Raw genomic sequence first — 21,482 nt, forward strand, 5'->3', positions numbered from 1 at the left:
GAACACTGATCCTCTGCAGGCACGCAGCTGTACTGCCCCCCTGTGGCGCCTCCGCTGAACTGCACTCAGTCTGACACACACACACACACACACACACACACACACACACAATGAACCCGCTCATACCCGGCGAAGCAGCCTGCGCGCGTGCAGTGTGGACAGAGGAGCTCGCGGGATGGCAGGCGCGCGGTTTTCAGTCTGATCCACACTCAGACACCTTCATCACCATCGTCTTCATCATCCTCGTCCTGCTCGCGCCGCTGTGACGGAGACACGCTCATCACAGGCACGCGCCGCAGCGTCAGACCCGCCCCTTCCTTCAGCTGTTTGTCCATCATGACGGCCAGCAGCAGGTACAGGAGCCGCGTGCCCCGGCCAGGTAAGCTCCCGCGCGCCGCAGCTGGTTGGTTAATGAAGAGTTAAATCAGCAGCTGATTTTAAACGTGTCCTGCTCTTCCTCCTCCTCCTCCTCCTCCGCTGGAATCTGACTGGATGACACAGAAGATGCAGAGGTAAGACAAAGGTGTGTGTGTGTGTGTGTGTGTGCGCGCGCGCTGTATTTACAGGTGTGTGTGTGTTTTGACTGAAGGGCTCATACAGTCAGAGCAGGTTAGCATGTTAGATTCATGATGATGAAGACACCTGGCTCTTCCTCTCTGCTTGGACCAGATGGAGCTGCTGCACCTGCTCAGGTAGAAACAGGCTGAGCTGCGGCTCTGACTCTGAGATGTTCTCTGCAGCTTCCATCTCTGATTCCATTCTCTGATTTATTTCCACACAATTCGCTCCAGCATTTTTTTGTTTTCCTATCCTGCTCCATGTCGGCTGAGTCAGAGCTCTGTGTGTGTGTGTGTGTGTGTGTGTGGGCGTTCACAAATGTCAATATGGAAGCGATGCAGAAACACACACATATACCACCTTCACACACGGCTCCTACATAAGAGCTCCACATAATCTTCTCTACATTAGATTTAACAGTAAAAGCTCTCTCACACACACACACACACACACACACACACACACACACACCCCTCCCCCACACACTGTTGTGAATGCTTGGAGAACCTCAGGGCACACGCTCTTATAAAACATGAGAGGCATCATGGGAATGTCCTACTAACGCAGCTACTGTACCGACCGCCATGACATCATCACGCATGGATGCACTCAACGCCTCTGATGTCACTGTCTGATGTCACTGTTTGTTTGTTTTTTCAGGAAAAAGAGTACGTTGGTTTTGCAACGCTGCCGAACCAGGTGCACAGGAAGTCTGTGAAGAAAGGCTTCGACTTCACACTCATGGTGGCAGGTGAGACGTCCCACAGACAGCGAACTAACCACAGACTCTTATTACAGCCTGTGAACTAAGCACAGACTGTTATTACAGACTGTGAACTAACTACAGACTGTTATTACAGCCTGTGAACTAAGCACAGACTGTTATTACAGACTGTGAACTAACTACAGACTGTTATTACAGCCTGTGAGCACAGACTGTTATTACAGACAGCGAACTAACCACAGACTGTTATTACAGACTGTTATTACAGACTGTTATTACAGACTGTGAACTAAGCACAGACTGTTATTACAGCCTTGAACTAAGCACAGACTCTTATTACAGACGGTTATTACAGACTGTGTGTTATTACAGACTGTTATTACTGACAGTTATTACAGACAGTGAACTAACTACAGACTGTTATTACAGCCTGTGAACTAAGCACAGACTGTTATTACAGACTGTGAACTAACTACAGACTGTTATTACAGCCTGTGAACTAAGCACAGACTGTTATTACAGACTGTGAACTAACTACAGACTGTTATTACAGCCTGTGAACTAAGCACAGACTGTTATTACAGACTGTGAACTAACTACAGACTGTTATTACAGCCTGTGAGCACAGACTGTTATTACAGACAGCGAACTAACCACAGACTGTTATTACAGACTGTTATTACAGACTGTGAACTAAGCACAGACTGTTATTACAGCCTGTGAACTAAGCACAGACTCTTATTACAGACGGTTATTACAGACTGTGTGTTATTACAGACTGTTATTACTGACAGTTATTACAGACAGTGAACTAACTACAGACTGTTATTACAGCCTGTGAACTAAGCACAGACTGTTATTACAGACTGTTATTACTGACAGTGAACTAACCACAGACTGTTATTACAGACTGTGAACTAACCACAGACTGTTATTACAGACTGTTATTACAGACTGTTACTACAGACTGTTACTACAGACAGCGAACTAACCACAGACTGTTATTACAGCCTGTGAACGCAGCACAGACTGTTATTACAGACAGTAACCTGACCACAGACTGGCTGCAGACAGGATGTCCTTGTTTCAGGCAGCTCGCCCGTCACACCTCCGCTACATTTCAGCTTTCACTAATGTGAGCTGTGAAATGTTGGTCTTTGTCTGAATCTTCAGGATGAGTCAGACTTCAGAGACTACATGTTGAGGGATGAGTGCTGCAGTCTGAAGACACCGAACCATAAATGACTTCCTCCTTTGGAACTGATTCTCTGACCTTATTTAAATATGATCATAAAGAAAGGTTGATGCTCTGAGTGCAGCAGACTGTTGGAATCACAGTCTGTGACTGATGTTGGGCTGTTAGAAGTACTTCCTGTTTTATTTTGGTAGGACGCGTCCCCTCGGTGTTGTGGTGTGTTTACTTCCTTGACACATAGATATGATGAACACACTGTGTTCCAGGTGAGTCTGGCCTGGGTAAGTCCACTCTGGTGAACAGCCTCTTCCTCACTGACCTGCACAAAGACCGGAAGCTGCTGAACGCTGAGGGTGAGTGACGCCTCTGTAACCTGGCTCTGCGAGGACAGCTCATGGACGGCGGAGGTGTTGAAGGTGTTTGTGTCGCCCACAGAGCGCATCAACCAGACGGTGGAGATCACAAAGCACACGGTGGACATTGAGGAGAAGGGCGTGAAGCTGAAGCTGACCATCGTGGACACTCCGGGTTTTGGAGACGCCGTCAACAACACAGAGTGGTGAGAGCTCCGGTCGCTGCTGTTAGCTCGGTGCCTTCAGCCGTGTTCTGCTGCAGCTCCTCTGTTCTGCAGAGACAGGAGGAAGGAGTGGGTTACAGTTGGGAAATGACACCACCATCTGGCTCATTATCGTAGTGCGGTATCACATATTTAGAAGTGTGTGTGTGTGTGTGTGTGTGTGTGTGTGTGTAGCTGGAGGCCCATCACCGGCTACATCGACCAGCAGTTTGAACAGTACTTCAGAGACGAGAGTGGACTCAACAGGAAGAACATCCAGGACAACAGAGTGCACTGCTGCCTCTACTTCATACCTCCGTTTGGACACGGGTAACACACACACACACACACACACACACACACACACACACACACATATACATACATGTTGAAGTGCTCGGTGACGTTCACCTCCTCCTGCAGGCTGCGTCCGGTGGACATCGAGTTCATGAAGGCCCTGCAGGATAAAGTGAATGTGGTTCCTCTGATCGCCAAAGCCGACTGCCTGACGCCCCTGGAGATAAAGAAGCTCAAAGAGCGGGTAAAAGATTCACAGTCATGTTTGATGTGGAGGAAATAAATCAGCACCCCTCTGCTCAGAGAGGAAGGTTGGCTGATATTCAGGCCTCCACCTCTGACAGCAGCTGCAGCAGGTTTGGCTTCAGGTGGATGACTCAAACGTTCTCCACACAGATGTGATCACTGTTAAAGTTCTGTTGTTGCACAGTGTGGGGCGCTGTGTGTGTGTGTTTCTGCTCTTACTCTTCACTTCTTGCATGTGTGTGTCCTTGCAGCTGAGGGAGGAGATCGATAAGTACGGGATAAAGATCTACCAGTTTCCAGACTGTGACTCAGATGAGGACGAGGAGTTCAAACGACAAGACAAAGAGCTGAAGGTCCATCATTACTGTGTCTGTGTTACTGTGTCTTACTGTGTCTCACTGTGTCTTACTGTGTGTCACACCTCGCTGCAGCTTTAGCTAACGTGTGTCTCTGTCTCAGGAGAGCACTCCGTTTGCAGTGATTGGCAGCAACACGGTGGTGGAGGCTCGCGGGCAGCGGGTCAGAGGGCGGCTCTACCCGTGGGGCATCGTGGAGGGTAAGACGGCTCCACCTCTGTGGGTGCAGCTCTGAGTCTGTGCTCCTCCCTTTGATGTGACTCTGTCTCTCTGCGCAGTGGAGAACCCGTCGCACTGCGACTTTGTGAAGCTCAGGACCATGCTGATCCGAACCCACATGCACGACCTGAAGGACATCACCAGCGACTGCCACTACGAGAACTACAGAGCGCAGTGCATCCAGACCATGACCAGGTGGGGGCTCTGTGAGCGGCACCGGAACATGGATCAGGACAGTCTGTTTACACATAAACATCATGATGTCATCAGCTTTACATCATTTTACATATTACTTACTTACTAATGACTGCAGGTCTGTGATGTTGTAGTGAGACCGATGAAAGCACAGCCTCCTCCTCCCCTTCTCTTCCTCCTCTTCCTCCTTGTTTACACAGTAAGATGAATGCAGATAAGCGTGTGGAGAGTCCCATCCCCATCCTGCCGCTGTCCACACCGGACGTGGAGACGGAGAAGCTCATCAAGATGAAGGACGACGAGGTGACAGAACTCACACTGAATGATGCAGCGCAGCAAGTGTTACGATGCTGACGTGAACTGACGACCCATCTGTGTTGTGTCATCTCTCCTGCAGCTGAGGAGGATGCAGCAGATGCTCCAGAAGATGCAGCAGCAGATGCACGAGCAGGACCTGTGACCTTTGACCTCCTCCGTTCCAGCTGTGACCTTCGTATCTGTTTATTTAGGCCAGAATCAAACCCCTCATTGAGGCCTTCCTGCAGGGGATGATGGGAAAGAATCCTTACTTTCAGGTCACAGAGAAGCAGTGGACAGCATGTTTTTAACTTAACTAACTAAGCGCAGTCGTTAGCCAAGTGTTAGCCAATAGGAAGTAGTTTGCACTTTGTTACCTTTAGATCTCAGAAGATGTCCGAGCTAAGCGCCCTCCAATCATTTCGTAGATTTTGCACTGACTGTGAGCACCTTCTGTGGACTGAAGGGTTAGGAAGTCACTGATGGATTCACTGTAGTCTCAGAAATGCGAAGTGAACTGCAGTTCCACGTGTGGCCACTTGAGGCTGCCTCCAAAATAAACCTCTGTGTTAATGAATGCAGCTTTACTGCAGAAATAAACCCAAACCACGAGTTTCATGTCAGGGGAAGCAGTCAGCATTTCAGTGTGTCACAGGGGAACAGGAAACACCGCACCTGCAGCTCTTTAGCCATGTCTGTCCACTTCCTGTTTATGCCATCAGACAGAAAGTGGCTCCAGGGCGCCTAGAGGGCGCTGAAATAATTTGTTTACACCTAGATAACACTAGCATCCTGCTAATGGATGCTGATTGGTCAGTTCAGATTAGGGCTGATGGGGACAGGAGATCCTTGAATGATGGCAGGCGGCCATGTTGTTGTAAAATGTTTGCTAAACTGAACAGCCAATCACAGTGATTTCTCTCTACACTCCAGCAAGAACTCCAGCTCAATCCCCTTAAAACTGGGACTGGAGTGGCTCGCTGGGCCTCTTAGATAACATCCAGAGCACCTAAAGCTTCCTCTGACAGCGTTCAGGCAGGGCTGCACGCCACTGAACATCACATCACTCTCAGAGCAGCGGCGGCTGATACGAACCACTCCGACCGCTCGCTCAGCGCCACACCAACCTGAGTGTTTGACTATCAGTGACTTTCTAATCTCAGCCCCACTGCATGTTTTCTCTCCAGAGAACCACAGAAACGTTGTTGTTTGGTTGGTTACATTAGTCCAGATGTTGTTTTGATGTTTGTTTTTTCTTTAAAAATGCATCCAGAGTCCTGCTGCTTCAATAATTAAAGCAGAACTTTTGGATAAATGAGTGTCTGTGCTGTATTCAAACCGAACGAAGTCGCTCAAACACCGACCCTGAGACGTGGGCTGGTTCCTAATCCGGGGTCCCATCATGCATTTCTCTAAATTGCTCTGTTAGGGTTAGCTAACAAAGCTACACAAGTTGAGTTAGCTTAGGTTTTTTTTGCTTGAAGCTCAATCTGTTTTTCAGACAATGCTAAACTGTTAGTACTGGTGCTAGATAGCATCCTTTATGCTTCCCTGGTATGTGGGCTAGGTCTTTATCAAAGTGGCCTGACACCACACATCTCTTACAGGATTAGCCACCCAAGCTAAGTTAGCTTAGCTCTTATCCCACCTGGCCCACAGACAGTTTTGGTGTTTCACCACATTCATGATCAGAACCTTCAAAAACTGTAAAGGTTAGCTTTGGTGTGCAGATGGAAAGCTACAAGAAGGGAAAAATGCTAATGCTAATATGTGAGTAAACTAGCCCCAGCTGGTTCAGTCACCAGGTTTGACTAATGCCACCCTTTTTAAATTAGCTAAGGTTAGATAGGTTAGCTTAGTTGTTATCAACTAAAAAAAGTTAAACTAATAAAATAAAATGTGATTTTAAGTGTCTTCTGTGGGGGCGGGGTTCGGGTGGGGGCCCTGGAGCAGCAGCTGGGTGCGCCCCTGCGGGCTGCATCTGGTGAAGGACGTCCCTGACTGGCAGCCAGGCGCCTCCGGAACATGCCGAGTGTTTGCGCCTCTGCTCCAGCGTCGCGCTGTCGTGCGTCTGATTAGAGTGGAGGTTAAGCGGAGGTTGCGTAAGCGTGTCGGCAGCGCGGCAGCCCGGTCCTTCGGTGTGACCGTGCGGCGGAGCTCCGAGCAGAGGCGGCGATGGAGCGGGACGAGAATGAGAGCGGCGCGTCCCCGCAGAGCACGATGTGGAAACAGTTTCAAGCCAGAGCCAAGCCGCTGCTCAGCCCCAAGCTGGGCGCCCGAGACCCGGAGGACAAGAAGGAGCGGGGCGGGTGGATGTTCAAGAAGATGAAGCGGAAGGAAAGCGTCGCCCTGGACCGGGTGATCTCCTCCTCGCAGCCCGACCTGCTCTTCTCCTCTCAGGTGGACGCGGAAGCGAAGGAGGCTCAGTTCTGCGCCAAAGCGGCCGGGGGCGGCTCCGGACTCGGCCGGGAGAAGTCCTCCACCAAGCACAAGTCTTCCAGCCCCAACAAACCCACGGTGGCCCAGCTGGTGCAGTCCCACCACAAGAGCTCCTCTCTGGGGTCTGCGTGCCTGGACAGGCTGGCCGAGGCTCCGGGCAGCAGCGGCGGGGGCGGCGCGGCGAAGACCGCTGCAGCGGAACCACAGCTGGAGAAGGAGGACCCTCCGGTGAGCTCAGAGTACCAGGACACCTGCGTGCGCGTGTGTGTGTGTGTGTGTGTGTGTGTGTCACGTGTAAAAACAGCGTGAATGCCTAAAATATTACAAACAGGTTTAAAAAGTCTCCAGGCTCAGATGAAATCTATCAGCATGTATTGATGAGGCAGATCACGTGTTCATGGACCAGCAGAGTTCAGAGTTAGCTTAGCTCTGGACAGAATCACGTGTTTGATTAGTTAATCAGGCAGGAAGCTGAGCTCTGATCAGGCTGCATCTTCATCATCATCATCATCATCAGAGTTACTCTGAGCAGCATCACTCTCTGAAGTCGCTGTTAGAGGATTTCTGTCTTTTCAGACGATCAGTGGATTGATCAGATGACACATTTCTGCACAAAACTTCGTCATAAAAGTGTGAATTCATCCTGCCCTGAGGGAGGCGGCCCTGAGGGAGGCGGCCCTGAGGCGGCCCTGCAGCACAGAGCTGACAGAACCGAACCAAAGGCAGGAAGGATGGAGGCTTTCAGCTTTTAGCTCTAACAACTGAGACGGAGGGAAAGAGAACGGGTGAAGAGCTTCATCAATAACCTGAAGCCCTGTTGAGGGGGGGCGGGCCTCCTCTGGCTTTAATGAGGACGTCAGGATGTGGCTTCATCATGTTTAGGTTTCTGCATCTGGGTGAGGGTCGGGTTAGGAGGTGAGGGGAGCTGCTGGGTCATCAGTCAGCACCACGCTGCCCTGGATCATGAGTTAAACCCCTCTGTGTGTTGGTTTACCTGGTTTACCTCTGGTTCAGGGTCTGGACGGGTTCAGGCAGCAGAAGGTCCAGAAGAGAACGTCCAGTCTGTGATCTGTGTGACGAGTGCAGCTGTGCAGCCTCACATGTTGAGTGGTGGTGGTGGTGAGGTGGGGCCTCCTCCATGTGTCCAGGACCTGTGGGGACAGTAACACTGGGACATCAGAGTGATGGTTCAGGTCAGCAGCCAGTGTGTGTGTGTGTGTGTGTGTGTGTGCTCTCCCATGCAGTCAGGGTGCTGCACGCTGCTGAGCCTCCTCCTCCTGCACCATCCTGACCTGGTCTGGTAGAGCTGCACCTGTTGACAGGAAGTCAGAGTCAGCAGGTGTGTTAACCCTTCACACTTCACAGAGGAAGGAGCACTGACACTTCGTCAGTCAGTCAGTCCGTCAGTCAGTCAGTCAGTCAGTCAGTCAGTCAGTCAGTCAGTCAGTCAGTCAGGGGTTTCTCTGCAGCACTGAGGCCTGATCCGCTCAGTGGGAGGAGACAGGAGATAACATCACTTTATATTTTGTTCCTGGAGCCGTGCTGTCTCCCTCAGACATCTGAGTGTGTGTCTGTGTGTGTCTGTGTGTGTCTGTGTGTGAGTGTCCTGTCACGTCATGCCAGAGTCCTGTTGGATGCAGACACAGTAACACAGCGAGGTGTGTGTGAGTGTGTGTGTGTGTGTCTGTCTCTGTGTCTCTGTGTCTCTGTGTCTCTGTGTGTCTGTGTGTGTGTGTGTGTGTGTGTGTCTGTCTCTGTGTCTCTGTGTCTCTGTGTGTCTGTGTGTGTGTGTGTGTGTCTCTGTGTGTCTGTGTGTCTCTGTGTGTGTCTAGTTACTGAGCCTGTCACACCTGGACTTATGAGCAGCAGTCTCAGCTGTGTGATTGGTTATTGATGATGTGACACTTTCTGCTGTTTGTTCTCGTTCAAGACAAATAATCTCGTCAGGGCCTGTGTGTGTGTGTGTGTCTGTGTGTGTGTGGACAGACTCTAAAGGGTCCTCTGGTGCCGGGCCCCCTGAAGGCAGCATCATTAGGTCCCCTCAGCTGTGAGTGAGGGGGTTCAGGCTGGTTTCAGCTTCAGGACCGGCTGAGAGCAGGTCAGGTCCTGGGTCTGTTCAAACCTCGGCCCGTCCGTCAGGCTTAATCCTCTGGAGAAGGATTATAGTGAAGCCAACCAGCGCAGCTCCCACCTCCCTCTCTCCCTCCCTCCCTCCCACTCGCCTGCTGCTCCTCCTTCATTCAGCTTCACCACCTCCCGCTCCTCCTGAGCTGCCACACTTTCCTTCCTCCTCTCTCAGTCCAGAACCAGCCTCCTCTCTGCATCCCACCTGCTCTCTCAGTCTCTACTATCCCCCCTCTCCTCGTCCTGCTCGACCCTGGATCTCCTCATCGGCGAGGCCCCGGTGGCAGAGACCCGTCTTAGAATCCGAGGGTTGCTTCACTGCGCATCCAGCGATGACTCCTTCCGCCTCGCCTCCACCTGTGGACGGCTGCTGTCGGTGAGCTGGTCGTGTCCTCTGTAGATATGTGAGCGGTGGATTATAGGTGGTTTATGGTGCTAGAAGGACCTGGTTTATGGCTTTGTCCTCAGATCAGGTCAGATCTGACTGTTGATACTCCTCTGTGTGTGTGTGTGTGTGTGAGCGGTGACCCAGATAGGGATCAGGTTCAGAAGGCCGCACAGGAAGGAAGGGGTTACTTATTGCATAATGTGGGACATTCTCTACTGTCCATCACTGTCCATGTGAGGACTGTGAGGACAGGGTGGCCTGGCTGACTGTGCAAGATGGAGTTAGAAGTTCATAACTCCAGGAGGTGCTCAGTGGGGGGACGCTGCTCCTCCAGAGAGGAGCTGGTTAACTCTTCACCTCAGTCAGTCTTTCCTTCCCCTCTTCAGGTCACATGACTCGGCTGCAGCAGCGTGCGGGCTGCGAGGTGTCAAACAGGAAGCTCCTCAGTTTTACTTCAAACATCTTCCTGGTTTTGCTCCGGGTTCTGTGACGTGTTTAAACACATTCTGACTCCTCTCTGCTGGAGCCTCCTCTGCCTTTTACTTACAGTGAAGCTCGGTCTGGACAGTGTGGCTGTTAATGGGCCCGGGAGGCTCGGCCATCATGCAGCGAGCGGCGGCTCAGCAGCAGGTTCATGGACTCAGACTGTGGTTCACTCCTCACATCAGGATCAGGTTACAGCGGCAGAGAAGATTTATTGATCAGATATGACTGGAGCAATTAACGGACCACAGAAGAGGAAGAATGGGTTCTGACTGTGGGTGGGTGGGTGATGCAGGGTCAAAGGGGTCACACAGGGGGGTGAGAGGTGGGCTTCATGCTGGACCGGCCAGCAGTCCACCACAGGGCGAAGGAGTGGGACGTCTGAGATGAATCGTGATATTCTGAGGATGAACAGTGGACTCTGTCTGTTCAATGATACATGATGCATAGATGTGTATAAACACACACACGCCGTCCTAAAATTAGCCGTCCATCGGCGGTGCTGATGGGATTGTGAGCGATCTGATGCTATTCCCAGCGGGCCGCGCTGCCTCCTGACTTCCTGCCGCAGGACGGGTAATCCTCTGTAAGCAGCTTGTTAGCTGCCTGACTCAGCCTGGGGCCGGCCGGGATGCCGCTGCTCATCCATTCACACCGGCCCTCTGTGAGTCAACAGACAAAGAGGTCAGGTCTGAGGCATTAACACCGGCTTCATGTAGCCGCCACACGACACATACCTCCTGTTTGCTAGCAAAGAAAATATTAGCATTAGCTGACCACAAGCTGCCAAACAGAGGATACACCTGACACCTGTGCAGCTGAAACACGACACGCTGCTGTTGAGCTTGAGGGTGTTTCCCACCTATTCCAGGAAGTGTTGCTAAGCTAAGTACATCCTGACCCCGCCTCTTTACACCGACATGCAGCTGCTGTCAAAACAAGGAGCTCAAAGAGGCCAAAGTGAGAAGAGGCCAGGCAGCAGGTCAACATCCCACCACCTCCTTCCACACGTCTGAGCTAACAGTCCTCCAGAAATAAAGACTTCACTCCAGCAAGGTTCAGTAAAAACTAAAGTCCTGTCCTCCAACCAGCAGGAAGCCATGATGGAGTCACATGACCAACAGTCAGCGTACCAGAGACTGGAGTAAAAGATACTCTATCAATGAATGTCATGGATGTGATGGAGGCTCTGCTCCAACCCTGACCCTGGCCGTCTGCCACAACCCCAGCATGTGGCGTGAAGAGGACACAGAGACGGATCCTCTCAGGCTCTGATGTAGATGGAGGGAACTGAACAGTTTAACCTGAACAAATAATAATAATCATAACTACAGTCGAACAGCCGCCGGGTTTTATGTGAGAGTGGAGTTCATGTAGAGTGGAGGAGGAGCGGCCTGTTATCTCCTTACTTAACATCCTCAGCTCTGAACTGGATTTACCCAACGTGTTACAGCCTCAGGTTGAGTCTGCGTAACAGCCCTGCACCTCCTCCTCCTCCTCTTCCTCCTCCTCCTCCTCCTCCTCCTCCTCCTCCTCCTCTTCCTCCTCCTCCTCCTCCTCCTCCTCTTCCTCCTCCTCCTCCTCCTCCTCCTCCTCCTCCTCCTCCTCTTCCTCCTCCTCCTCCTCCTCCTCCTCCTCCTCCTCCTCTTCCTCCTCCTCCTCCTCCTCTTCCTCCTCCTCCTCCTCCTCCTCTTCCTCCTCCTCCTCCTCCTCCTCCTCCTCCTCCTCCTCCTCCTCTTCCTCCTCCTCCTCCTCCTCCTCCTCCTCCTCCTCCTCCTCTTCCTCCTCCTCCTGCCGCTGCCTGTACACACACACACTCACACACAGAACGGTCTCTGGCTTCGTTACAGCCCACTGGAGTTTCCGAGCAGAGTGTGTCACCCCCCAGGAGTGTTCAGCCTCAGGAAGTGTGTTTCATAACAGGACGGATGCAGAGCAGCAGAGAGGAAGGAGCTGCTGACAGTGACGGCGTGATGGAGGTGAATTTAATGTGTTTATCTGCAAACCAGAAAAACGTGTTCAGCCTCCAGGAAGTGAAACAGCCCGGCGGACCTGGATGCGGTGCCATCACTGTTTGCAGTGTGGGCTTCAGCAGGGCGCCGTGAGTCTGAGGTGTTCCTCACATCAGGCTCCGTCAGCACAAGTTTCATATGAAAGAAAACCAGAACTGCTGAAACCATCATGGCAGCACCTGACTCCACCTACCTCCCAGTTCATCCAGATATGGGCAAAGAGCTGGAGCATGCTAACCCTAACTGCTACATGCTAGCTGTCAGAGAGCCTCAGTGGTTTGAAGTTGATACCTTCCCAGCATGCACTGCTGAACCTTATACTGTGACTCTAACCAGCCTGATGCAGCAGGACGGATGGATGATGGATGATTGGGTGGCTGGATGGACGAACAGGTTCTGTGATGCTGATGTTGTATGCTTGTGGGTTGTTTTGCTGCGTCCTGTGCGCTGTGTGAAGCGAGAGCTGTGTCAGAAAAAAATAACTATCTCTGTGGTCGGGGTGTTACTTCCTGCCAGCCGCCCTGGGTGGAGCTGGTGGAGGCTCTTCAGTCGGTGTTAGTGTCGGCGTGCAGACTTGTGCAGGCCGAGCGCTGCAGTGAAAGACGCTTGATGCTCTCAGCGATGTCGGTGAGTTGTGTGTGTCTGTCCGCTGACAGACCGACTGACTGATGCTGCTCTCTGCTGACAGGGAGTCGGAGCGTCCTCGGCCGTCCCTCCGGAGCGGGCCGTCCACAGCTCAGGGATGTACAAGCTGGAGGTGGAGCTGAAGAGAGGACACAGCCTGGCGGTCCGGGACAGAGGAGGTGGGACCTGTGGAGAGCTCCTGTTGTGTGTTTGTAATGTGTGAGTCTGTGACAGCTGGTTGTGTTTGTGCAGGCACCAGCGATCCCTACGTCAAGTTCAAGATGGCGGGCAAAGAGGTGTTCAGGAGCAAGATCATCCACAAAAACCTGAACCCTGTGTGGGACGAGAGGACGACGCTGGTGCTGGACAGTCTGAGCGAGCCTCTGTATGTGAAGGTAAACACACACACTGGACACACACAGACACACAAATGTCCTGATGAGGGTCTGCTCTGACGGTGCGGCTCCTCTGCAGGTCTTCGACTACGACTTTGGCCGCCAAGACGACTTCATGGGGTCAGCTTATCTGCACCTGGACTCCCTGGAGCAGCAGAGGTCGGCCCCATGTTCACACCACAGCCGCTTTGTGTCTCTTTGCGTCTCTTTGTGTCTCTTTGTGTCACTTTGCAGTCGCTTTTTGCTTCTTTCTGGATGCTTTGTGTTTCCTCATGGCCGCTCATGTCTCCTCGTGTCTCTCTGTAGCCGTTCTGTGTCTCTTTGTAGGTTTTCTTGTCTCTGCAGTCACTCTTTCCCTCTTTGTTTAGTAGTTTTGCGTGGGTTTTTGCGGTGACCCTCCAGCAGGTCAGACTTTGCGTGTCTGTGTGTTACAGGACGATCCCTGTGACCCTGGTGCTGAAGGACCCTCAGTACCCGGATGAGGACTTGGGGACTCTGGAGCTGGCCGTCACCCTGACGCCTAAAGACAGCCCGCTGGAGGAGCGGCGAGACTCCACGGTGAGTGCGCTGGCGTCTTCATGCTTCTTTGTTGTGAGCCGGTTTGTGACCGTTAGACGCCTGATGTCCAGGCCGGATGTGTGAACGCTGTGTTTCCTGCGGCAGGTTAAGACGTACCGCTGGAAGCCGTACGTGAACAAAGTGAGTCCATTAGTGAGACACGTAGCGTCACCCCGGCGCCCCGCTAACTGCTGTAGTTACCAGTTTCCTCCTTATCAGCCTCCAACCAGAGGAAATGAGTTAACCCTTCTCCTTCCTAGATGAAGCCAAAAACATCCTCCAGCTCCTGCAGGAGAGGTTTTCACCTATGAATAAAAGAAAACTCCAGATGAATTATAGAAGCAGTTTCTGCTCAGAGCGACCGACACACATGTGGAAACTGTGGAGGGCTGAACCATGTGACCCATCCTACATTTCCCATAATGCAACACAGCAGCATCTTCTGATCCTTCTCCTCTTTGGATCATGTTGAAGAGCTTCTTCTTCTTCTTGTTCAACCGCTCTGCTGAGCGTGTTAGGGTCTGGGCTCAGAGCTGGGTCTGGGCTCAGAGCTGGGTCTGGGCTCAGAGCTGGGTCTGGGCTCAGAGCTGGGTCTGGGCTCAGAGCTGGGACAGGATGTGAACGAACAGGTCGCAGGTTTCCTGAGCCTCGGCCTCAGCTGAGCTCATTTCATGACATGTAAACATGTTCACATCTGCGGCCTCATTACTGTTTTCTACATAAAACAATTAGCTGTCAAGCTAACAGGCTAATGTCTTCCTCCCAGATCAGCTTGATAACAGCTGATAGTGGCTGCAGCACAGACTCTGGTTGTAGACGATGCCGGAGACTTTCATCTGACTGTTGTCCAGTTTTACCCAAATACATCAGATCAATCACCCCAGAAGCACTCAGTGCGAGCAGGTCCATCCATCACAGGCCGGTATCAGAGGGCCCACAGCTGCCAGACATTAAACAGACTCCTTCATGTTTAATTCAGCGGAGAAATTAATAAAAGGTCCGGACTCAGTCTGTGCTGCAGCTGTGGTTAAAGAAGAGACGAGGGACGAGGGACAGACAGACAGACAGGCAGAGACAGAGACAGACAGACAGACAGGCAGAGAGAGACAGAGAGATAGACAGACAGACAGACAGACAGACAGGCAGGCAGGCAGAGAGAGACAGACAGACAGACAGACAGACAGGCAGGCAGGCAGAGAGAGACAGAGAGATAGACAGACAGACAGGCAGGCAGAGAGAGACAGACAGACAGACAGGCAGGCAGAGAGAGACAGACAGACAGACAGGCAGGCAGAGAGAGACAGACAGACAGAGAGAGAGAGACAGAGATTTAATGAGATCATAATAATGAGGAACGTTCTGCGTGTATTTCTGGAAGCTTCATTCTCCAGCATCCCTCCTCTTCCTCTTCCTCTTCCTCATCCGTTTGAGCTCCTTAAACAGACGTGGTCTGTAGCTCCCCCTAGTGGCTGAACTCGCTCAGTGTTTTTATCTCAAAGACTGAACCCCAAACTGAGTCCAGAGCAAAGTTAACAGTGGTTTCACAGGAAGCTGCAGCTCAGACAGAGACTGTTGGTCACATGACTCCATCATGGCTTCCTGCTGGTTGCTGAGGAGGACAGAACTTTTACCAAATCTTGTTGGAGTGAAACTCAGACATGTGGAATAAAGACACATGACTGGTGGTGCGTTCAGGGACCATCGGAGTGGTTTGGGGTTCAGTGTTTTAGTCTCTGCGGTCTTTGAAATGTTGCAGTTGAAGTAATGTATTTCACTGTATTCAGACCATGCTGCTCAGGAGGTCCTGGAAACGCTCCACTAAGGTAAACCTTCATCCTCCTCCTCCTCCTCACTGTTACCGTCTGTGTGTGCAGTGGCAGCTTTCATCATGTCCGCACTCAGAGCATGGTCTGTGCTTGTTGTTGTTTACAGTGTAGTCAGGCGTCACATGGCTGCGTGCTGTTAGACGCTGTGTTGTTGTTGTGTCCGCTCTCTGAGTCCATCCGTGACCAGATCCATGCTGTGACTAATGTGTGTGTGTGTGGACCAGCAGCAGCAGTCATTACGCCTCTCAGAGTTGCATCGGAAGTCTCAGCTCTGGCGAGGGATCGTCAGCATCGCCCTGATCGAGGGGCGGAGCCTGATCCCCATGGACCCCAACGGCCTGAGCGACCCGTACGTCAAGTTCAGACTGGGACCCCAAAAGTACCGGAGCAAGGTATGCTAGCTGCTGTGACCTCTGAGGACAGGTCAGTGTGCAGGCTGCCTCAGTGTGTGTGTCTGTGTGTGTGTCAGACGGTGCCGAAGACTCTGAGTCCACAGTGGAGGGAGCAGTTCGACCTGCACCTGTATGAGGAGACGGGCGGAGTGCTGGAGATCACGGTGTGGGACAAAGACACCGGCAGGAGGGATGACTTCATCGGACGGTCAGTTGAAATGTGTGTGCGTGTGTGTGTGTTCCATAACTCACCGTGTGTGTGTTCCAGCTGTCAGTTGGACCTCTCCGCCCTGGCCCGGGAGCAGACGCACCACCTGGAGCTGCCGCTGGAGGAGTCCCGGGGCGTCGTGGTGCTGCTGGTCACACTCACCGCTTCTCCCGCCGTCTCCATCGCCGACCTGTCCGTCACGCCGCTGGACGACCCGCAGGAGCGCCGGGAGATTCTGAAACGATACGTAAGCAGCAGGAGAGCAGAGTGGAGAGAGAGAGCGGATCAATCAGTGTGATCAGAAAAGTGCACCGTCCTCACAGTGTGTGAGAGACTTCACAGAGAGAGTGTGTGTGTGTGTGTGTGTGGGTCAAACATGACCTCAGGACCCCTTCAGGAACCAGTTGTGGTTTGTTGTGTCTCCCGCTGCAGGGTGTGATGAAGTCCTTCTCCAGGCTCAGAGACGTGGGCATCGTGCAGGTGAAGGTGATGAGAGCAGAGGGCCTGATGGCTGCAGACGTGAACGGTGAGCAGACCACCTGACCACACCGCCGCATGTGAGCGTGCGACAGGTTGGTCTGATGATGTCACTTCCTCAGGTAAAAGCGATCCGTTCTGTGTGTTGGAGCTGACCAATGACAGGCTGCAGACCCACACCATCTACAAGAACCTCAACCCGGAGTGGAACAAAGCCTTCACGTTGTGAGTCTGACGTCACCGTCCTCCATCTGTTGATGACCCGCACATTATGAGCAGGCCTCCTGATTGGTTTTCCCGCCTCTCCGCAGTAATGTGAAGGACATCCACTCGGTGCTGGAGGTGACGGTGTACGACGAGGACAGAGACAGGAGCGCCGACTTCCTGGGAAAAGTGGCCATTCCAATATTAACCGTGAGCGTCCAAACAGCCAATCAGACACATGAAAGTGATACATTAACCCCTTATTGTCACATGTTATGACTTTCTGTCCATCAGATCCGTAACGGCGAGCAGAAAGGCTACATGCTGAAGAACAAGGAGCTGACCAGCCCCACCAAAGGAGTCATCTACCTGGAGATCGACGTCATCTACAACAAAGTGAGCATGTGCAGAACGATCCGCTGCTGGGTGATGAAGATGAAGATGATGATGAAGATGATGGTGGTTTCCGTCTTTGTGTGCAGGTGAAAGCCGCTCTGAGGACGGTGGTCCCTGCAGAGCAGAAATACATCGAGGAGGAGCCAAAGGTCTCCAAACAGGTGAGCATGAGGACACGCTGCTTCGTCCTGAGAGGACGTGGCAGCTGACCCGGAGTGTGTGTGTGTGTGTGTGTGTCAGCTGCTGCAGCAGAACTTTAACCGGGTGAAGCGATGCATCATGGTCCTGATCAGCTACGGCACGTACATCAACAGCTGCTTCGAGTGGGAGTCCACTCAGAGGAGCATCGTGTCCTTTGTGGTGAGGAAACCTGCGACACACACACACACACATACACACATACACACACACACTCCGGCCTGTCTGCTGACTCCGCCCCCTGCCGCAGCTCTTCGTCGTGGTCGTGTGGAACTTCGAGCTCTACATGCTGCCGCTGGCTCTGCTGCTGCTGCTGGTCTGGAACTACTTCTTCTGCTCGAGCAGGGACGCGGCGGACACGGTGAGAAAGCGCTTCCTGTGACCTTCCTGTGACCTTCCTGTGACCTTCCTGTGACCTTCCTGTTGACAAACAGTTTACTGACGTCTGCTTCCTGTTGTGCTGCAGTCCATGGAGGCCATGTTTGAGTGGGAGGATGAGGAGGAGGACAAAGATGACAAGGTGGAGTCAGGTTGTTTTTTTCAATGCACACTTCCTGCCAGACGCACAGCGCTAACAGTGACACCTGTGGCCATTCACTGAACTGCAGTTAGCATCCTGTAGCTGCTCCCTGTCCTCTGTGTCTGTCTGACATTTGTCCATCCTCCCGTCAGGACTCTGAGCCGAAGGGCTTCATGGATAAGCTGTACGCCATCCAGGACGTCTTCATCAGCGTGCAGAGCGCCCTGGACGAAGTGGCGTCCTACGCCGAGAGAATCAAGAAGTAGGTACCAGATCAGGAGCTGGTTTTTACAGCTGAAGGTGGACATGGTCCGAGGACGGGGGGCACTGTGATGTATGCAGGTCTGCGGTGTAACCTGTGTCTCTGTGTGCCTGCTGCAGCACCTTTACCTGGACAGTGCCTTTCCTAAGCTGGCTGGCGATCACTGCCTTATGTTTGGCCACTCTGCTCCTCTACCTCCTTCCTCTGAGATACCTCGTGCTCGCGTGGGGTGAGTCCTCCTCTGACCTGTGCTCGCAGCATGATGGAAGTCCAGCATTGACCCCCTCCCCTTTTTTTTTTTTTTTTTTTTACAGGTGTCAATAAGTTCACGAAGAAACTCCGCAATCCGTACATGATTGACAACAACGAGCTGCTGGACTTTCTCTCCAGAGTGCCCTCTGATGTTCAGGTGGTGAGTACACAGGAGGGGCTGTGGGCGCTGTCGCACTGCAGGAACCTGGGGCTGGTTCCTGAGAGTGGTGCAGGCATTATGCTGCTTCAGCTGGAGTTTAAATTTAAAACATCCTCAGGGTCTATAAACTCCTTTAAAAACCAGGGCTGTGTCATAAACTGCAGTTCCTCTAAAGACCACTTGACTCAAAACACACAGTTAATCCCACTGTTCACTGTCTGAACAAAGGCTACATGCTAACAAGTGGCTACATGGGACTACAGACCAGGTCATTAAAGCTCCTCCAGGTGTTTGTACTGTAGCAGAGGTCAGAGCATGAACCTGGTGGTGCTGATGGTGTAGTCATGTGACCGTGCTGTAGCTCGTTTGTAGCTTAGCATTAGCCTTTAGCTTCTGGTGATCATATTCAGGCTTCAAACAACATAAAGGGGTGTTCATTCTGCTGAACTACACCTGTGAGGATCAGTAACTTTATTGATTTACTGCTGGATTCTGATTGGCTGTTTGTGGAGGGGTGCTAACTTCCTGGTTAGCCTACAAAAACATGTCCTCCGCAGCTGCTCTGTGGTTAAACGTGTGTGTTGATTGTATGTTGTTGGACAGATGCAGTATCGGGAGCTGAAGGTCGACGTCGGTCAGAGTCCCAACAAAAGGAGGAGGACCAACCAGAGCTAGCTGTGAGCGCCTGACCTGTACATGATGTAAACTCCTTTCTATATATCTGCTGTATATATATATCTGTTGTTGTTTTTTGTTACCGTGGAAACACACTTGTTTATTTTCTAAAAAAAATCTTGTAAAGAAGAAAAAGAAACTTTTTTTTTTTTAAACTTCTCTTACCGTCACAAACAGAACTCGTTACTGATGTGTGTGACGGAGTCTGCATGTGATGGAGGCTCCGCCTCCGCCTGTGGCTGCATGGAGCTCCATGACACAACTGCATGCTGTTACTGCACACACACACACACACACACACATACTACAGCTTTGCATGTTACATTTGTGTTGTCAGATGGGTTTCAGGTAGAGACAATGTGTTGCTATGGTGATTTGAACCAAAGTAAAGGGACATTCCAACAGCTTTTATATAAAAGTTATATTCATCCAGAATTTATTGAATTATTTTGTTGTTAAATTGTGTTTTGATGAAATTATTTTATCTGCATATAAAGTCTTTAACAGCCTGGAAACTGTAAAATAATGTATCTTTATTTTCTATGATAAGAAATCTCAGAGGCTGATCTTTAAAAATGATGATAAAATATTAATTATACATTTTATGTTTATTGAAAAATGTGTCTCTGGGCATTCTGGGAGAACTTTTTATCTTATATGTTTTTGTTTGTCTTTGTTTACATCATGGATTCTGGCAGAATCCACCTTCTGTAGAATATCGTCCACTGTGTTGCTGGACTGTCTGTTTAAGGAATGTGAATGTGTTTGACCCAAAGTCAGAAGACGAGACTGGCGACTTGACCGTCATGAAAACTAGAAATAGTTGAAATAGTGACTTGTATTTTGACCTGCTTCCTTCCCTCGTCCTCATCAGAACGTGCTGACGTGAGTTGGCGCTCTCTGTCCTTCAGCCTTCCTGTTTCTTGGAGATGTTTGTTCTGAGGATGTAAAGTGTCCGTTTCACCTGGAACATGTATATTTTTTTTGTTTCCTTTGTGTTTGTGTTGTTAACCCTTCGACGGGTCGGGCTGTGACCTCTGCATGTCTCTGTATGAGTCTCTGCATGACTAAACTTAAAATATATGCAAGTGCATTAATGGATGCTGAATGTGGATCTAACAGCTGTCACTGATCTGTTTACTGCCGCCACATCACTTCCTGTCGCTCTGCACGCGCTCTGTTTCTGTGCTCGCTGCTGTAATGACGTCAGAAACAGGAAGCTCTGTGACGGCCGTGTGTTTAATCGGAGAAAATATATTTGTACACTGATCCCCGTGTCTCTGTGTGTCATCAGTCTCAGCTGCTTTAGCTTATAATCTGTCCCTCAGGTCCACGGAGGGGGGCAGCTCCTCCTCCACAGTCCTCCCTGGGGTGCCGCCATCTTTCCGCACACAAATACTTTGTTTGAAAAGTCGGGTGTAATCTAGAGTTAATAATTAAATGAACAAATCATACTTTAGCAGCATCACTTCTGTTATGGCTCCCTGTCTGCATGGTGTGCTGCGCAGCTTTGACCAGCAGGGGGCCTCATTTGTCATGTTTAAGCTGCAAACAGAGGTGGAAGAAGAAGAGTTCTGAGCGTGAGAAGGAACATCAACAAAAACTCCCCAAACTAGGAAAGGAAGAAAAGAGTCAAAGTATTCAGACGGAGCGCAGAGGAGGCGCACACAGACCTGTTCTCACACTTATACAGACCTCAGTGTGTGTGTGTGTCTGTGTGTGTGTGTTACCATGACCACAAGGTCACAAACACACACAACAGTTACTGTTTCATTCTTGTTGGGAACTACTTTCAGCAGCGGATGGATCCACATGTCCTGAAGTTGAAGTTTTGGTGTTCTGACATGTGAAGAGCCTCCATGTTGTGATGTCACAGTTTCAGCCTTCAGAGCAGCAGGTGGACATCATTAACGCCTGATGAGCCACCCCGAGGTTAAAGGTCACCTGAGGGGGGGGGGGGGGTCTCCTGTTAAACAGCCAATCAGGTGAGGCTGAGGCAGGCCGTGCTGACAGGTGTGCTACCTGTGTGAGGCTCAGGCAGGTCAGAGCAGTTTGATGGCTGCTGGAACAGACACGTCTTCCTCCTCACTGCTGCTGCTGCTGCTGCCTCCATTTAACAGCTACTCTGAGCATCACTGATGCTAACATGCTAATGTAGACAGACTGCTAGCTACCAACTTTAGCAAAGTGCAGAAAGGATATCATCATCCATCCAAAGCTCTATGCTAACCAGGCTAGAGAGGGGT

General features: G+C 51.2%; 2 protein-coding genes and 2 long non-coding RNA genes across 9 annotated transcripts in view; 2 read left to right on the top strand and 2 right to left on the bottom strand.

Moving 5' to 3' along the window:
- Window positions 1–305: 305 nt before the first annotated feature.
- Window positions 306–4,777, bottom strand: LOC114443782 (uncharacterized). Its single transcript, XR_003671469.1, has 4 exons — window positions 4,453–4,777; window positions 3,419–4,355; window positions 2,797–3,102; window positions 306–488 (listed from the first exon to the last, which is right to left on the bottom strand). It is a non-coding gene; the product is annotated as an uncharacterized LOC114443782 (long non-coding RNA).
- septin5b (septin 5b) lies at window positions 306–4,882 on the top strand. The gene is made up of 12 exons (XM_028418102.1): window positions 306–379; window positions 502–512; window positions 1,219–1,309; window positions 2,744–2,830; window positions 2,913–3,036; window positions 3,229–3,363; window positions 3,457–3,574; window positions 3,828–3,929; window positions 4,036–4,132; window positions 4,211–4,346; window positions 4,547–4,649; window positions 4,744–4,882. The coding sequence occupies exons 1-12, from the start codon at window positions 337–339 to the stop codon at window positions 4,804–4,806; spliced, it is 1,110 nt and encodes a 369-aa protein (XP_028273903.1). The 5' UTR covers window positions 306–336; the 3' UTR covers window positions 4,807–4,882.
- A 1,925-nt stretch (window positions 4,883–6,807) lies between these two features.
- mctp1b (multiple C2 domains, transmembrane 1b) lies at window positions 6,808–20,505 on the top strand. Of its 6 annotated transcripts, XM_028418100.1 has the most exons (22): window positions 6,808–7,310; window positions 12,778–12,892; window positions 12,966–13,108; window positions 13,188–13,267; window positions 13,543–13,666; window positions 13,772–13,807; window positions 15,451–15,489; window positions 15,717–15,884; window positions 15,962–16,092; window positions 16,153–16,339; window positions 16,525–16,618; window positions 16,692–16,794; window positions 16,881–16,983; window positions 17,068–17,169; window positions 17,256–17,330; window positions 17,410–17,529; window positions 17,618–17,728; window positions 17,834–17,887; window positions 18,040–18,149; window positions 18,269–18,378; window positions 18,464–18,561; window positions 19,165–20,505. In XM_028418100.1, exons 1-22 carry the CDS (start codon window positions 6,819–6,821, stop codon window positions 19,234–19,236), a joined length of 2,667 nt encoding a protein of 888 aa, XP_028273901.1. In that variant the 5' UTR covers window positions 6,808–6,818; the 3' UTR covers window positions 19,237–20,505. The 6 variants fall into 6 exon arrangements, with proteins under 6 accessions (XP_028273901.1, XP_028273895.1, XP_028273896.1 ...); XM_028418094.1 differs by lacking the exon at window positions 13,772–13,807 and having other exon boundaries at window positions 15,720–15,884; XM_028418099.1 differs by lacking the exons at window positions 6,808–7,310; window positions 13,772–13,807 and adding an exon at window positions 11,913–12,056 and having other exon boundaries at window positions 15,720–15,884.
- The window catches only part of LOC114443783 (uncharacterized), a 16,815-nt gene continuing 2,607 nt past the window's right edge, over window positions 7,275–21,482 (bottom strand). Inside the window, exons 2-3 of the long non-coding RNA XR_003671470.1 lie at window positions 16,137–16,327; window positions 7,275–8,394 (exon numbers count right to left, since the gene is read on the bottom strand). This is a non-coding gene — a long non-coding RNA (uncharacterized LOC114443783). The remainder of the gene's footprint in view (window positions 8,395–16,136; window positions 16,328–21,482) is intronic.

Source organism: Parambassis ranga, chromosome 12 (assembly GCF_900634625.1).
Source record: "Parambassis ranga chromosome 12, fParRan2.1, whole genome shotgun sequence".
Lineage (NCBI taxonomy): Eukaryota > Metazoa > Chordata > Actinopteri > Ambassidae > Parambassis > Parambassis ranga.